Below are 18,209 nucleotides of genomic sequence, written 5' to 3'. Positions count from 1 at the left end.
TTATAATGGTTCCAGTCAGGGCTGAAACAAAAGTAGGCATCACAGAAGCATCATGCTAATCAAGTCAATTGCCTCAGATGGTTTTGATACTTACAGTATTGGTCTAAAAGTCAAGAGTAGGTTTGTTCCATCTACAACCAACCCGCTTGTTGAGAGCTTCAGGTCTCTGCTGCACTAACTTTACATTCAGTATACTGAATAATGCTGCTGCATTCTGTAACAAGTTTGCCTAACCAGCTTTTATTTATTAACAAGAGTAAGAAAGCTGCACACAGGATAAAACCCCCTTTGGGGAGTCCAAACATTGATTTTTGAATGATCTTTTACAAGATCCTGTTTGTGCAACACCTTTCTTAATCTTATTAATATTTTACTTTTAGCACCAGTGCATGTTTTTCCAAAAACATTACTTACTGTATCTATATAACTTTTTAATCAAAAATTATCCATGTATATTTCCAATACAACACTGCCAAAAGTCCATAAAACATAGTCAATACCTCTGAGGTGAACCATTTTAAGTGCTAGGCATTCTGTACTATAGGCACTGGCAGTTGTTGTGGACTATTATCTCCAACCACTTGTCCAAGGCAGCTCCCTCTTACAACCTTCACCATCAAACACAAAGATGGCAACTAAGCATGTGTCTTCACTCTACACAATAATGTGAACTGACAAGGGCTTACAATCATCAGTAATGGTCTTAAAAACCCTGATGACACAGGACCATACAACGAGTTCTTACTTGAACTACTCCAGTACAGCTTAACATTGAACTGTTTCAAATTTGAAATTCAGATCAGTGGTACAAGTATGGGTTCTAACGTGGCAGATTATGTTTTCTGCCTATGGCACATATATACACAGACTTCATTGTTTCAAAGCATCAAACGGCAATATTCATTTTTGACAATGAAAGGGAAACAATCGGAGAGAAGAAACACACCTCAGTTTCTCCAGTGACCAGTAATGAGTCGCCCCATTTTTTAAATCTTGCACCTCAACTGCAACCACAGTTCGAGGGAAAGTCCTGTCTTCTGTGGTTTTATCAGCATCAGAAGGAAGTAACTCTGGTGGCAGTGGGGAGTACAAAGTATCTGTAAGCAGCACAAATTGGAACTGCACCTAAATGTGAAAATATATAGGAGAGTGAATAAAAAATGCAGAAGACTCACACACAAAATAGATACCTACTTTAAGTGACATTATTTATGCAAAAAATTGTTTGGTAAATCCATTGAAAGATTATTAACATTAATGCACATTATGACATCAATATAATATCAATATAATATTGTTTATTTACTAAGAAAATACAAAAACATGTATAGAATGTGTTGTTTTATATTTCATTTCCATCAGCAACATATAAGAAGGGGGACCAAAAGCTTGAATTCTAGCATTAGCAGTTGGTGGTCCTATCAGGGGCTGCAATTAAAAAGGAGTATTACACATGCAAGAAAGCAGCTGATGCTCCCAAATGGTGTGACAGCATATTTTCCCCATATTGCATAATAAAAGCAATTTCATTAGTGTAATTAAGGATATTCGTACTAACAGGGGACATGTTCCTTAGCTGTGTAAAATGACTGAGCTGTTCTCCAGGGTAGATCTGGTCCACTGATCACTGATGATTGGGCACTTCATTGAAAGGCTTTCAGAAGGTAACATTTCTAGCATTTACCAATATAGTTATGTGATATATTATCGAGAATGCTTAGAATAGAAAAGAGGTTTTTCTGTGATTTTATTGTAAAACAAATAAGATTGTTTTGACACCGATATGGATGCAGCTCAGTTATGAGCTATAGTGTATGATATGTATGATATAATAAAGGAGATAATTATTAGCTAAAATTGGACTCTATGGGAGATGGCTTTCCTGTAATTCTAAGCTTTCTGGGTATCAGGTTTGCATATAAGAAATCTCATATCTGTAGTAAGAAACAAACAGCCACCTCTAAGTATAATGTAAAACATCATCCTCCACTGAGTAACCAATTCATATAAGATCCAAGACCCCTGGAAAGGATTAACTAACTATGGAAACAGGTGTATCTACCATCAAAAGCTAGCTCAAAAAGCATGTAGGGCTTTGTAATGTGAAAGCCAAATGGTCTTTCTAGAAAACAGTTTGAGAACAGGGTCATATTGCGGTCTTGATTTTCGTGGTTTAGTTTTTTTTTATCACTATATTACACTGTTCACATTGCAAATAATTCATTCTATCATTTAAAATGTTATTCTTAAACCAATAAATTTCAGTGAATAGTGCCCGATTCTGAGCCTTCAGAAAGAGCCAGCACTACACAATAGACCTGCTTTTAGATAAGTGACGAAACTAGCTACACAGTAGAACCCACGGTCCCAGGGTGAGCTTGGGCGGCAGGGGGGCTCAGACCGCAGGGTCTGCTGTATTTTAGTTCCTCCTACCCCGCTCCTCTCATTTTGGCACAACCATGTTACCTCACTGTCAGATAAGCTATTGTTTCTCCTACTCCATGTAACTGGAGGGGTCAGACTTGGATTTTTACTATTGGGTACATGCAGGCGAGGAATCCTCTTTAGTCTTCTTTCTTTGCGACGGCTGCACATGTACAGTAGAGTAAAAAAGCCACACTTTAATAAAAAAGCCTACTTTTTTTTTACTCTACTGTACCCCAGGATCACAGTGAAAGGACAAGGAATGAAAAGGATTGCTTGTCTGCATGCACCCCAGGGCTGGTGCGATTTTCTGCTAATAGGAGCACCAGCCCAGAGTATCAGGTAAGTGATTTAATCACTGGGTGGGTGCCTAACATTTGGTACTCCCCAATGGTTTTAACTTTCCTTCTCCTTCTCCTAACTTCTACCTCCCCACTGAAGAAGAGAGGAGATGTGGGAACAAATATAAATTTATCACTTTTAGAAGTGATTTATTACCAAAAGTCTATGTCAGCAAGCTGTAAAATGGGGAAGAGCAGTAAGAGTCAGAGAGACAAAGCAGCTGTGATATGCCATGCCTCTGATTCTCTCTCAGTTCCTAGACATTAATGCAATCTTTCTCATTCCTCTAAGGGCAGTGGCAGACAGGGAGATTAGTCGCCCCGCGACAAATCTTCGTTTCCGCTTGCGACTAAACGCCGGTGGAATGGCATCCGCATCACTATGATTTCCCGAAGTTACCTTGAGAGGAAACTTCGGGCTAACAGGTAACCTAAGATTCATATGAAGAAACAAACTTGGAAACACTGAAAATTTAGTGCTCTCACTTTGGAATTTAGAACTCCTCCAATAACCATGCTATTTTTAACACATACACAATATTTATAGTTCATCACACTTATTTTAATAACAATTCAGTACACTATAGTAGCTTCTTACCTTCTTCTTCAGCTCTACACTTATTGCATTGGCTTCCTTCAGATACATGGCATTCCCCCAAAGCAAGTCCCGTAACGAGGTGAACTGGTGATTTCTCCACTTTTTAAATGCCCACAGTGCTACATCATATTCATGCTGTGTCCATGGAACTGTAATGTGGTACAGTAAAAAAAAAACCAATGATCACTATAATCTTATCTTCGTGGCAAATCGCTGGCATCTATCCATTACAATAAAGGTGACCTGTCACCCTAAGACACAAAGTTAATAGTCATTTATTTTAGCCTTTACAAGGTTTAAGGCTCTTAAATTGGAAGTATCCATAGCATTAAATATGATTTTAATTTCAAGGAAATTTCTAAACTATGCTGGAACTTGTATGCAATACCTTACATAAGACTCAATAATTTTCTTCCTCCTTAGTAATGTGGAAAAGTCTTCCAAAATTGCCCCTACCTTCCTCCTCTTCTTCTTCCCCATCATCTGTGGTCTCTGCTGCCAGTGAGTGAGTCTCGACTTGTTTTTGCAGAGCTTGCAGTTTGCTCTCATAGTCCTGGGGATGGAAAGACAGAAAAAAGAAAATAACAAAAACCATCAGGGGCAAGGAATGTGCTTAAAGCAAAAGATAAATAAAACACAGATTTTTTTCTTCTTTCAAGTTACAAGTTTCACTTCTCAACTATACATTTGCTATCTTGGGCTGACAGTAGATCTAGACGATCAGTTTTACAAAACTTCACACTACAATACACAGTGTGGTACATTTTTGGGGTCGTAAAAGAAATGGACATTTAGGGTGAAGACACATGGAGCTACTAGTAGCAGATACTTTTTCACAGCTACTAAACGCTAGAAAATACCCTGCCATAGACAATGCTGAGAATTGCCTCTGCTAAAACACATGTAGGGACTGTTATCAGTAAATAATCACCATTGCCTATTTAAGTATTCATGAGAAGTAGCTGCTACTAGTAGCTCCATGTGTCTACTGAAAACCGGGCTGTCCAGGTCAAAACTATTCTCTAAGATTGACATGGTGACTGGCCAATCCAATCGCTGTGTCAGCCCCGCCCTAGTAATGTCACTCCCCACCTTCCTGCCCGGAGTTCCTGGGCAGGAGAGGTGGCAACCCTATTTTTTTTTGCTCATCAAGCAGAATGCTGTAATAAATCAATTTCTCAATTGAGCAGACTTGAGATAAGCAAGCAATTTTCTTTCCTAACTCCCCTCAGCCTTGTGCTCAGATAAGCTTAAGGGGGCTCTGGCACATGGGGAGATTAGTTGCCCGCGACTAATCTCCCCGAATTGCCATCCCACCGGCGAAAATGTAAGTCGCCGGTGGCATGGCACACGCTGCACAGGCGATTTCGGCAAGTTGCCTCGCGAGGCATTTTCGCCGATTTGCCGAAATGGCGCCGCCGCATGTGCCATCCCACCAGCGACTTACATTTTCGCTGGTGGGATGGCAACTGATGGCAACTCGGGGAGATTAGTCGCCCGTGAACAGGTGCCAGAGCCCTTAATCTTTCTTTCTGCTGTATTGCACAATGTCAGCCAGGACAGACAGGTAGTCAGAAAAATGGGCAGGCAACAACTTCAAAGGATTCAACTGCCCAGACCAATAGATGCTCCATGTTTCTAAGCTGCAAGTCATTTCTGCTTTGGGCTTATATGTTGTGAGGAAACTGCCTCATATTTTAGCAGAAAAATGGGCAGCACAGTTCTTATAGTAAGGACTACAGTAGAAGGCAGCTGTCTTCTATAGTGATGTCAGGGAAAACCAGCATTGTTCAAAAAACACCAATATTTACCGGTCACAGCTTCTAATAATAATGAAAAGGTACTTTTCATTTAATATTACCAGGAATGGTATTTGTCACATTTTAGCTGCCCTTACCTTTGGAAGACAAAATGCCTGTTATGTCACAAACCTAATGGAAAATGCCTAACACTGCTAATACAGTAGGTTATATAAAATGAGAGTCAAAGGGTCCGGCCCCGCCTCTCATTGGACTGCTGATTTGTTTAACCTTTGCATTTCAGATTATGCGCTATTCAATGCAAGACAAAAAGGTTTTGAATTACATTTTATTATAATCCCTCCCCCCAAACATGTTGCATTGTGAATAGCTGGCGCACTATATGGAAACAACTGCACAACACTGGTTTAGGCCAGTGAGTTAAACAGAAGCCATATACATTAATTTAGGGGTGAATGTGCATATATGCACTGGGATAAAGTGAGGGCAATATATTCTGGCAAAGGCAGCATACTAACTCAATCACTCCCGGCTTCTTTATTCTACTTTAGTAAATTGGAAAATTACCTATAAGATACAACTGTAAGCCTTCTCAGACAGCTATCGGGTGGTTAATTTTGCTTTTAAACCATCCTGATGTAATTTAAATATTATGACGATCATCTAGTAGTATAGAAAAAGTTTTCCTTGTTCCAGTAAAATAAGTAGGAAACCTGCTTTTTTTTGTACCACAGAGTACCTGACATTTTGCTAAGACATCATGTGAAGCAGCAATGTTGGTTGTCTTAAATGACATTATCTGCCAGGTTTTAGGCCACTAGGGGTTGCAGATCACCTGGATAGTCAAGTTCCCATACAGATTACATAATCTCTATATGTTAAACTGAAGCATAAAACTCTAAATAAGGCAGTATGATGACGCATAAATGCAAATATGGGGATAAAATCTGGGACCTGGCACAATGAAGGTAACATGCCATCATGTTGTATGAATTTCAGAGATTTGTTGCTAAAATATTTATCTTTGGGTTACAATACAGTAAGGGTTTTGACTGTGGTTATTTTTTAAGAGAAAGAGTCTGCTATCAAAATACCTGGATCCAACTGATTTTATAATTTTTCTTGTTTCTAGTCCTGCACATAGTGCCACCTCAACAATATATTTTTTTCTGCAGAAACCATTACCATATCTGAGTAAACAGCTTTAGAAGCTTTTTCCGTTTGCTTAGGGCAGCAGCTGCCATTTTAAGTTGCTCAGATCACACATTCCTAAGGGGGGGGGGGGGGGGGGGGGAGTTCTTAGCATTCTTATGGGATGGAAGTGCAGACACCTGAACATCATGTTTACAAAAAACGAAACAAAAAATCCTGTGTCTTTTGATAGAGGACTGTAACTGCTTATGGTGGTATTTACATATAGACCACTTAGACTTTAAGCTTTACTGGACTTTCCTACTGTGTCTCATACCACATGGCACTCCATCTCTGTTTATCCATATTTAATGTATTATAACACTTGTCCACCCAATGTGTAATTTTGTATACTGTAAGATTGTACAGCGCTGGGTATCCTTGTAGCTCTTCATAAATAAAGTTATACATAAGCCACCTGATTTAAATTATAACGGAAATTGTACCACTAATTACAGCTGCCTTTATTATAATTTATGGATTATGCCCAGCAGGGCCAAAAATAAGAAATGTATCAACTAATTTCAGTTCAGAGTCTGTGACCCCACACCCCACTGTACAGGGGCTTCAGAATAAACTTACTTGACCCTCTAAATGTGGTTGGTTTACTGGGGATTTTTACTTTATTATTATGAACTTTTTAAATACATATCTAGCACGAGATAAGAATAAACTGGGACAAATATGCTGGTTTCAAAACCATGTTTATTCTGAGGACAGTTCTAAAACAGACTGTATATTCTACATATTTTAACTAAAAAAAAAAAAAACAACATTCCAAAGGGTGTAGGTTACTCAAGTAATACCGAACATATTTTATCAACACACAAACATTTGCAGACTACCCCTGCAATATTTGTTTTTATGCTTGTAGAATAGCATTAGGAAGCGGTAAAAGTATGAAACCTGATTATCTAAAACACCATGACCTGTAAAGCCCAAAAATCACCAATGCCATTCACCAGAATGTCCTTTTAAATATTTATATTTGACTAATCTTTAACAATATCAGTAAAAAGCTTCTATTTGATGTGAAGTAAGGTATTACAGATCAATGCCACAAAGTATGCACTAAAAAGCTTACAACACCCGACAACTCAGCAGACTTGCAAGAGTTACAAGCTGGCATGGATTGGTGGATAAGTTTGTTTTGAAAGTTCCACATTACATATTGCCTCTGCTAAAACACACACATAAAGACAATTATCAGTAAATGATCAGCATTGTCTATTTTAGTAGCCACGACAAGAAGCTGCTACTAGTAACTACGTGCGTCTTCAGCCTTATGTGAAAAACAAATAATAACCAGGAAAATGTATGCATGTGTGTACAGGAACATAAAAAAGTTTAGTTAGCTTTACTCATTGCCCCTATGTACATCCTTACATGTTAGGAACTGAAAAGAATTTGAGGGGGATGTCCACTACATGGGTGGGGTTATGCAAAGCAAGTGTAAGGGAAGATTCTTTTTGGGGAGGGTAACAAATTTCTTTTTACAGGTAAATGCAGTTACAGTTAAAGGAATACTGTCATGGGAAAACATGTTTTTTTTCAAAACACATCAGTTAAAAGCTTCTCCAGAAAAATCCTGCACTGAAATCAGTTTTTTTTATATTTAATTTAGAAATTTCCCATAGGGATAGCCATATTCTTCATTTCCCAGGGTGCCACAACCTTGTGACCTGTGCTCTGATAAACTCACACTTTACTACTGACCTGCAAGTTGGAGTGACGTCGACGTCAACCCCCCAAAATAGCACTCAATAGTAAGAAATTCAAGTCTGGCTTGGGACTTCTCCAGTTAAATGGGAGTATGAGAAACAATAGGTTATCTAAAAATCAGTTCTAATGTGTAGGGCTGTCTCCTTCTAACAGTATCCCTTTAAACAGTTATCCATTATAAAGAAAAACACAATGAATATTTAACATGGTTAACACCTCTCAATGTTTGACAAGCAAATAATTGAATTTCTATTTGTGAAATTCTATTTTTTTTAATTTTTTTATTTCCACGAATGTCCAAAAAAAAATAAAAAATTCTGAAATGAAAAGGCACGTGCAGGAAAAAATGAGAAAAGTAGTTTGAAAACTTTTAACTTGTCACATTAAAACTGACGTTTTAGAATTGTCGCACAAAAATCAGCATTAAAAATCAGTCTTCCAGGAAAGGGAAGGGACATCTTCCATTGACTTCTACATGATCTTGACAAGTTTAGCTGGCAAATAGTAGGATTTGGACTTCTAGGTGTTTGGTTTCATAGTACATCACGAAAAAGTCTCACATCTTTTTGGCGACTTTCAGTGCTAAAATAATTACCATTAGCAAATGGCCTCCCAGAGTAATTCTTAAATTACTTGAAGTACTGTATGTGGCAGCAATGAAACTTACAGGAGAATACAAATCATAATTGTCCAAGTTCAGTACAGGTACAGTACATTGCAAATATTGAATTCTTTAGATCAGGGGTGCCCAAAGGGTAGAACGCGGTCAACCAGTAGACCTCGAGGTGAAATGCAGTGGGATGACATCCCACCACTTCTTTTTTTTCCCCCCCAGCATACTGGAGCTTTTCAGTGCGGCTGCTCAAGCCATCCATTTTTGCAGTTTCATCCCATTATAGAAGATTGTCCCCACCAGGCTGCTGTATATATTTGTTTCAACAGAAATGCTGCACTGAGTTTTCTGTCAAAAGATTTGTTGTCTGTTTTCCTGTACCAGAGACATGCAGCTCTCTCCTGCTTCCCCCCATCCTTAGGAATGTGGATCTGAGCCAATCAGCAGGAAGCTTCCTCATAGTCTTACAAACTGAGCATGTACACCAGTCTTGGTGCAGGAGTGAGGCATTATAGGAACTTTCTTTACAGCTTTTTTTTTTTTTTTTTTTTTTTTACAGCTTAGATTTTTTTTTCCTATGAGGCTTCTGAAAATCTGAACAGGAGAAATATGGGGAGAATTGACCAAAACCAAATTTTTTAGCTAAGCACAATGGGAGAGATTCACTCATCACTAATCACATCACATAAGGGGTTGTTTAGATGGGGAGTTTAGGAATCAGGTATGCCCTTTACTTGCGTTTAACCTTTTCACTGCCAGACAAGTTTTCTACATTTGTTTTAAATGCCAGGCAACATTTTAACATAAGTCTAGTATTTATGGAGTGAATGAACACTCCTAATCCAGCGCTTCTTGATGAAAGGATCTGTATATATAAACCTTCGATGTGGTAGAAATCAATATGGATGAAATGCTGCCTCCTCCTGATGTCAGCTCCCCTTTAGATGAGCCTCAAAGAATATGTGCAGTGGTGTTGATGGAAGCGCATAAAATAAACATAGAAGTAAAAAATATAGTGCAAATCAATGTGGTAAAAAGAACGATAAATTCAACGTGAGTACTTAGTCAAAACACCAACACTAGGTAAGGTGACCCCAACTCTGTATATATTATAATACTGATTCTGTATCTGCTCACCAGAACGACTTATAAAGGAGCATATAGAACCATCCCAACCAGGCGTTGATTGAAGTCAAGTGATCACAATGTATATAGGGTGGAGAATGAAGCAAAATATAGTGTAAAATCGTTTTAATATAATAAAATCCTGTGCAATACAGGCTACTTACAATGTAGTAGTAGATATAGTGTCATCCCACATATCTACTACTACATTGTAAGTAGCCTGTATTGCACAGGATTTTATTATATTAAAACGATTTTACACTATATTTTGCTTCATTCTCCACCCTATATACATTGTGATCACTTGACTTCAATCAACGCCCGGTTGGGATGGTTCTATATGCTCCTTTATAAATCGTTCTGGTGAGCAGATACAGAATCAGTATTATAATATATACAGAGTTGGGGTCACCTTACCTAGTATTGGTGTTTTGACTAAGTACTCACGTTGAATTTATCATTCTTTTTACCACATTGATTTGCACTATATTTTTTACTTCTATGTTTATTTTATGCGCTTCCATCAACACCACTGCACATAACATTTTAACATGTTCTCTCTTTTACTTCCTGGGAGAATTTTTCAGTTTACCTAGGAAAATTACAACAGGTCTCAACCATATTGCAATTTCAAACCCAAAAACATCCCAAATAGGAATGCCATGAGTATTCTATAAAGTTTGATACCTAATATACATAGATTTTTTAAAACAATTTGACACGATGAGACCATAAAATAAAAATAGCGGGCATAAAATGTAATGGGCAAAAAAAAAAAAAAAAAAAAGGTTGAAAAAAAATGCATTCTAGTTCCATTAGGGCTGAATCACATAAGTGATTAACTTTTTTTTTTTTTTTTTTTAACCAGCTGCAGGACAATGAAAGTAAATTTGTGATTTGTTGCCATGGGTTACTACCCAGATGCAAACATACCCCACTCTGTCATAAATGCTTTACATTTGTGTGGACCTGCTTGTCAATCATTTTTCCAATGCCTGAGGCTACCAGACCTCCTCAATTGTCACTCAAACATTTGCCCACTACAACTGCCTTTGATACTGGACCTCACCGTTTCCTTTCTTAACTATTCTGGCATGTGTATAAAACTCATGTAGACGTCAATGGCAGACATCCCTTCCCTGGAGGATCCTTCTTTGCTTTGCAAATATTTGATGCTGTTTTTTTGTCAGTTTTGTGACTTTTACCCGGGCCTACTTTTTATTAAACATCAGTCATTCATGGAAATTAGTTTATTCGAAATTTTAAAGGTAAAAAAAATTGAGAAATGTACCCCTTTAACAAATTACAAGTCTCTATTGAAGCATAAGTTAAAATATACAAACCTACAGTGATATATTTAGTCGTAGGCAGTAAGGTTAGTTGCCTGATCCTCGGCCTGTAGAAAGCCAGGCAGAGAGTCAGCCCCTACACTGGCACCAGCCTCCTAACTTGCCTGAACACAAAAGCATTGTCTCAACCCAGTGCCAGGCAGACATGGCTAATATCAGCTAAACAAAAATGAGACTTTACATTTTCAGCTGATATCTGCTGTGTCTGCCTCTGCACTCGGGCTTCAAGGTGCAGGCAAGGTAGGAGGCTGGTGCCAGTATAGGGCTGATACCTGTGTTTTTCCACAAACTGAAAATCAGCCCTGTGTGACACTAGCCTAAGGTTTTCAGCTACACATGCAGTTCCCAAAAATATAACTCCACTCCTCCCAACTCTACAGCCTCAGGCAAATGTTACCAAATAACATACATGAACTATAACAGTGTGGAAGTGATATATTGTTTACCAAATTGTAAACACGTTATCAAATATGTCGGTTGCACAATGGGATCACTGAAAGATAGTGGGGGGGGGAACATCTTAGTCAGAAAAAAAAAATCCAATATACAGGGTAAAAGCAGCATGACAAGGCATTTTTCTGAATGCACAAATATTGATACCCTTCAAAGTCAATAAGGATAATTCAATTGGCCATTATGAAGTTTTTAAATAAGTAGATGAATAATTATTGATGTAACAAGCTTTGATTGGTTGTTTTATAATGTTGAGTGAGGTTTTGCAACTTTAAAAACCATGTGTGTATCTGTAGCTCCATACTGCCAGTGTCATGTGAGCATTAAATGCATAAGGCTATAGACTGTGCGGTTTGTATCATTTTAATTATGCTTCAATAAAGACATTTGTTTTTTAACAAAAGTTATTTTTGGAGTGTAGAATATATTTCTATGTTTGGATGAAATGTATATGGCTTTTTGTTTTTTTTTTACATGTTATTCCAAAAGTGGCTCCTGGTTAAGCAGTGGGAATGAAAACAGCCCTGGGATCACCTAAGCTTACTGATTACTTTCCAGATCAGCATAGACTGCAAGCATTTATTGAGCGATTATAGAAACCAAAAGGAGACTTTTCCTCAGATTTCTTCAAACTGAACCATGTTCATGCCTTTTAGACTAATTTCTTGAATTAGGGAAAATCACAATGGTTGTTTCACTGTGCTGGACTATATTGGACTATGATACACTTACAATGCTTGATCACACTTGCATGGGGCTGAGGTGCCTTTATGTCCCACTAGGTGGCAGTATGTAACCATACAACATAAGTGTCACCTTCTAATTAGCACTAGAGAAAAATTCCTAGGCAATCCTTACCTGAACCCTAAAAATCATGTGACTTTAGGTCACAGGATCAAGAAAATTGCAGTTTTTATTTCCTGAACCCTATGCATATGGTTTCTTACCGTGGCTTGCAAAAGTATTCGGCCCCCTTGAACTTTTCCACATTTTGTCACATTACAGCCACAAACATGAATCAATTTTATTGGAATTCCACGTGAAAGACCAATACAAAGTGGTGTACACGTGAGAAGTGGAACGAAAATCATACATGATTCCAAACATTTTTTACAAATAAATAACTGTGTGCGTAATTATTCAGCCCCCTTTGGTCTGAGTGCAGTCGGTTGCCCATAGACATGGCCGTCCACCTAAACTCACAGGCCGAACAAGGAGAGTGCTTATCAGAAATGCAGCCAAGAGGCCCATGGTGACTCTGGACGAGATCTACAGCTCAGGTGGGGGAATCTGTCCATAGGACAACTATTAGTCGTGCACTGCACAAAGTTGGCCTTTATGGAAGAGTGGCAAGAAGAAAGCCATTGCTAACAGAAAACCATAAGAAGTCCCGTATGCAGTTTGCCACAAGCCATGTGGGGGACACAGAAAACATGTGGAAGAAGGTGCTCTGGTCAGATGAGACCAAAATGGAACTTTTTGGCCAAAATGCAAAACGCTATGTGTGGCGGAAAACTAACACTGCACATCACTCTGAACACACCATCCCCACTGTCAAATATGGTGGTGGCAGCATCATGCTCTGGGGGTGCTTCTCTTCAGCAGGGACAGGGAAGCTGGTCAGAGTTGATGGGAAGATGGATGGAGCCAAATACATGGCAATCTTGGAAGAAAACCTCTTGGAGTCTGCAAAAGACTTGAGACTGGGGCGGAGGTTCATCTTCCAGCAGCACAACGACCCTAAACATAAAGCCAGGGCAACAATGGAATGGTTTAAAACAAAACATATCCATGTGTTAGAATGGCCCAGTCAAAGTCCAGATCTAAATCCAATCGAGAATCTGTGGCAAGATCTGAAAACTGCTGTTCCCAAACGCTGTCCATCTAATCCGACTGAGCTGGAGCTGTTTTGCAAAGAAGAATGGGCAAGGATTTCAGTCTCTAGATGTGCAAAGCTGGTAGAGACATACCCTAAAAGCCTGGCAGCTGTAATTGCAGCAAAAGGTGACTCAGGGGGCTGAATAACTACGCACACCCCACTTTGCAGTTATTTAATTGTAAAAAATGTTTGGAATCATGTATGATTTTCGTTCCACTTCTCACGTGTACACCACTTTGTATTGGTCTTTCACGTGGAATTCCAATAAAATTGATTCTTGTTTGTGGCTGTAATGTGACAAAATGTGGAAAAGTTCAAGGGGGCCGAATACTTTTGCAAGCCACTGTATGCTTCTAAAAATCCCATAGGAATAAAGTGGGTAAATTCTTCTGTGGTGAGCGCTAACCTTTAATAAATCTGACCCTAAGTGTGTCTCAGTGATGATTACTATAATCACCAAACATTAAAAAGAACAGTTTACTAAATGTTATAAATACAAACTTTTTTCTAAATTAACAACTGAAATCATGAGCTAATATCCCTCTGCTGCAGACACAATCCACTGTGCATTAATAGAACTGCTGATAGTCTGACAGATGAAGCAGATGTATGTATAGTGGTAGACACAGAACAAAAAAAAAAAAGCAAGCTAGTATTTGGCTGGGGGAACCTATGTATAGTAGTTACCACCTTTACAAACATATTTGGAGGGCTACACAACACCCCCCAAAAAAAACCCCATTAGCTTTTGTAACTGCTAGTATATTTTACTTACCTAAGTTGCAGGAACTGTTTAAGGGAGTCAGTCAATAAAGGATTTAGGTACAGGTATGGGATCCCTTATCCGGAAACCCATTATCCAGAAAGTTCCCAATTACAGAAAGTCCATCTCCCATAGACTCCATTATAAGCAAATAATTCAAATTTTTTAAAATAATTTCCTTTTTTAATTATAAAACAGTAACTTGATCCCAACTAAGACATAATTAATGTTTTATTGGAGGCAAAACAAGCCTGGGTTAATTCAATATTTAAATGACTTTTAGTATACTTAAATTATGGAGATCCAAATTAGAGAAAGATCCCTTATCCAGAAAACCCCTGGTCCCGAACATTTTGGATAACAGGTCCCATACCTATACTTGTTATCTAATATTGATGCATTGATGGGCCGATAAAAATCAACAACAAATCTGTATGTAAATAAGGGGCATAAATCTGTATGTAAACAAGGGTCATAAACAATGAGGGCCATAAGCATCATTTATGGAAATAAATTTGTAAAACTTTATTTTTCCAGAGTCAATATTGTTCTGTCCTCTGATGGATTAGCGATTCTTTGTTAGTTTTGATATTAAATTGGCAATTGCTGCCCATGCATCAGGTAGTAGTTTAAATGCTGTTCTGTTTCCTCAGTTGTACTATGAGCAGATCAAATAACACACACATACATAGAATATTATGTTATTAAGATACAATCTATGTTAAATGTAACTTTGTGAAGTATTTGTGAAAGCATGCTCTCCCCGCGCAATTTTGCATCTGGCAGATGTCCTTGTTAGATATTCATTCTGGCATCTAGTCTGGGCACAGTTGCTCATCCTCTCCTGCTTGGTTACTAAAGGTAAATTTTGCAGTTTACACAGTGGACTACCTAACAGCTTACCCACAACAGCCCCAACTACTGAGTAGCTAGTAAATATTCCCTTCAGTTACTGCCTCTCTCTTTAGCTAGCAGACAGAGAGTGACAATGATTTTAAGAACATTATTTAAAAAACACAAACACAAAACAAAACATATTGGGCTCAGTTGTGTCTTTCACCTTCAGACGGCCGCATCTAATATTTTTAAATGTATAAGTGTTTAATATTTGTAACAGTTTACCCACAAATTACCTGGAAGAGGATGCAGAGCCCATTCATCATTTCTATGATGGAGTGTGGGCTGAACGTTGAGGGCAGTAATTCACCTATTGCCTTTTCAGCTAATGACACACACATAGCATTTTTAAAATTCCCTCAGTAGCTTAATTACATCAATAACGCATCCATAGTGTAACATGAAACATGTAACACAGGATTTTCTGATTGTTGGTTGGTATTTTTAAGACTAAATGACAGCGTATATTTTTTTGGCAAAACCATTATACCTTTAATTGAAATGCAAATCCAATTGCAACTAACACACTTGGCTAAAATGCGCTGCATTTACAAGGTGGTACCAGCAATTCTCACAAGACTGTCAACTGTGTTCACTTCCTGTGTTATTCGTGGCTTTATACATCATATCATTTATGTAAATTTGGAAACAATAGTTTCTGTTAATCTCAACAGAGTATAAGAACGTAGAAAAAAAAGCCTGGCTGAAATCAGAGTTATGCTCTGGCAACATTACTTCACTGAGCCGCTGCCGGGCCGTGGGCTATGCTGAACCGGGCCACCTCTGCTCCCAATTTACTTGTGATCCCCGATGCATTACACAGCCATGACAATAGCTATGCAAAGGCCAGGAAGATTTCTACTGATTACGACAAGGACCAAAGTACTTTATTAAGCTGTATGTAATAATAATATTAATAGTAAAGTGCATAATATAAAATTTAATTAGCACTAGTTGCGCCGCACCCCCCATCCCCGATCCTTGGAAAAATTGTCTTGCTTGAAACCGGTCCGTGGTGCAAAAAAGGTTGGGAACCACTGATCTACAGGACCAGATAATCCCTCCCTAACCTGTGTCAGGCAGTGTGTGATTCCAAAGTTGCCAAACTTTAAATCATTCTGGCATCCTTTATTGCCATGTGTAGTGTACGTAAATTGCACTTTTTTATAGCTAGTATGTTAGGTCTTAGTGGAAGTGTCAGTTGTTTTTTGCTGCCATCCAAAAAGAATGTATTAAGTGGAAGGTGATGTTAGCATGAACTCACATGCCCTGGAGAAGATGCTCCTGCCAGATCAGTTCATCCTAAGAAATTTTGAATGTAAAAATGTTTGTCAAGGTGTGCAGCACCTGCTGAAGCAAATAGTGACAATTACTGGGTAAACATGAACCTTCCCTTTAAGTTGCCAGTTCTCAGCTGCTCAAAGATGAGGACATGGTTTGAGTACATGGACATTCTATGCTGACATCAAAGATCATAGCAGAATGTTATAATGCAAACTGTTGTCTAATCCCACTTAAACTGCACAAGCAGCAAGAATTATACAGGCATGTCATTTATTATGGAATTTATTGGGATCTGGGGTTTTCCAGATAATAGAATAATAGAATTGCCACCAATATGGATTTAGGCAGCTTAGCTAGGAGAAAGTACAAGGTACTGTTTTACTATTACACAGAAAAAGGAAATCACTGCAAATAAATTATTTGGTTAAAAAGGACTCACTTGGAGATGGCCTCCCTGTAATTCAAAGCTTTCTGGTTGCTGGGAATGACAATCTCATACCTGTACCTATTTAATGTTGTGGAGCAAATAGTAACTTCAAAAAGCAATTGAAGAGGCAGGTGAAGCAAGTTAACTACCTGAAAGCAGTAGAAAAGGCAAAAATGACTGTTGTAAATGTAGTGGCCACTTTTCTCACTAGATAATGTGCAGGAAAGAATTAAACAGTCGCTGATTTACCAGCATGGTTTGCGGTTAGATATGGTTCTTTATGAAAATGATTGTAACAGGCAAGAAAGTGTGTATATTCTGTACCATTCTTTTTATAGAATTCTATACTATTTCTGCATTTCTTATCATCTCTACATTTCATACAAATTTAGAGTGCTCTAGCAGATACACATTCTTTATGATTTAGCTGCTTGCACACAAACTTTTACAGGTCTTTCAATGCAGTAGTACAATGTATCATACCCTTACACAAAGCTTAATATGCTCAAAGAGTACAGTGGTGTGAAAAACTATTTGCCCCCTTCCTGATTTCTTATTCTTTTGCATATTTGTCACACAAAATGTTTCTGATCATCAAACACATGTAACTATTAGTCAAAGATAACACAAGTAAACACAAAATGCAGTTTTTAAATGAGGGTTTTATTATTATTTAGGGAGAAAAAAAATCCAAACCTACATGGCCCTGTGTGAAAAAGTAATTGCCCCCTGAACCTAATAACTGGTTGGGCCACCCTTAGCAGCAATAACTGCAATCAAGCGTTTGCGATAACTTGCAACGAGTCTTTTACAGCGCTCTGGAGGAATTTTGGCCCACTCATCTTTGCAGAATTGTTGTAATTCAGCTTTATTTGAGGGTTTTCTAGCATGAACCGCCTTTTAAGGTCATGCCACAACATCTCAATAGGATTCAGGTCAGGACTTTGACTAGGCCACTCCAAAGTCTTCATTTTGTTTTTCTTCAGCCATTCAGAGGTGGATTTGCTGGTTTGTTTTGGGTCATTGTCCTGCTGCAGCACCCAAGATCGCTTCAGCTTGAGTTGACGAACAGATGGCCGGACATTCTCCTTCAGGATTTTTTGGTAGACAGTAGAATTCATGGTTCCATCTATCACAGCAAGCCTTCCAGGTCCTGAAGCAGCAAAACAACCCCAGACCATCACACTACCGCCACCATATTTTACTGTTGGTATGATGTTCTTTTTCTGAAATGCTGTGTTAATTTTACGCCAGATGTAACGGGACACGCACCTTCCAAAAAGTTCAACTTTTGTCTCGTCGGTCCACAAGGTATTTTCCCAAAAGTCTTGCCAATCATTGAGATGTTTTTTAGCAAAATTGAGACGAGCCATAATGTTCTTT

At 38.3% G+C, this 18,209-nt stretch overlaps 1 protein-coding gene across 9 annotated transcripts in view; it reads right to left on the bottom strand.

Moving 5' to 3' along the window:
• Positions 1-18,209, bottom strand: part of kif1b (kinesin family member 1B) — a 201,103-nt gene that overhangs the window by 81,429 nt on the left and 101,465 nt on the right. For all 9 annotated transcript variants that reach the window (XM_012966952.3, XM_031905975.1, XM_018095819.2 and 6 more), the window contains 3 exons: positions 3,820-3,916; positions 3,364-3,512; positions 947-1,125 (listed from right to left, as the gene is read on the bottom strand). In XM_012966952.3, coding sequence (XP_012822406.1) covers positions 947-1,125; positions 3,364-3,512; positions 3,820-3,916 — 425 coding nt within the window. The remainder of the gene's footprint in view (positions 1-946; positions 1,126-3,363; positions 3,513-3,819; positions 3,917-18,209) is intronic.

Source organism: Xenopus tropicalis, chromosome 7 (genome assembly GCF_000004195.4).
Source record: "Xenopus tropicalis strain Nigerian chromosome 7, UCB_Xtro_10.0, whole genome shotgun sequence".
Lineage (NCBI taxonomy): Eukaryota > Metazoa > Chordata > Amphibia > Anura > Pipidae > Xenopus > Xenopus tropicalis.
The sequence above is the reverse complement of the archived record's forward strand: the minus strand, read 5'-3'. Positions and strand labels throughout refer to the sequence as shown.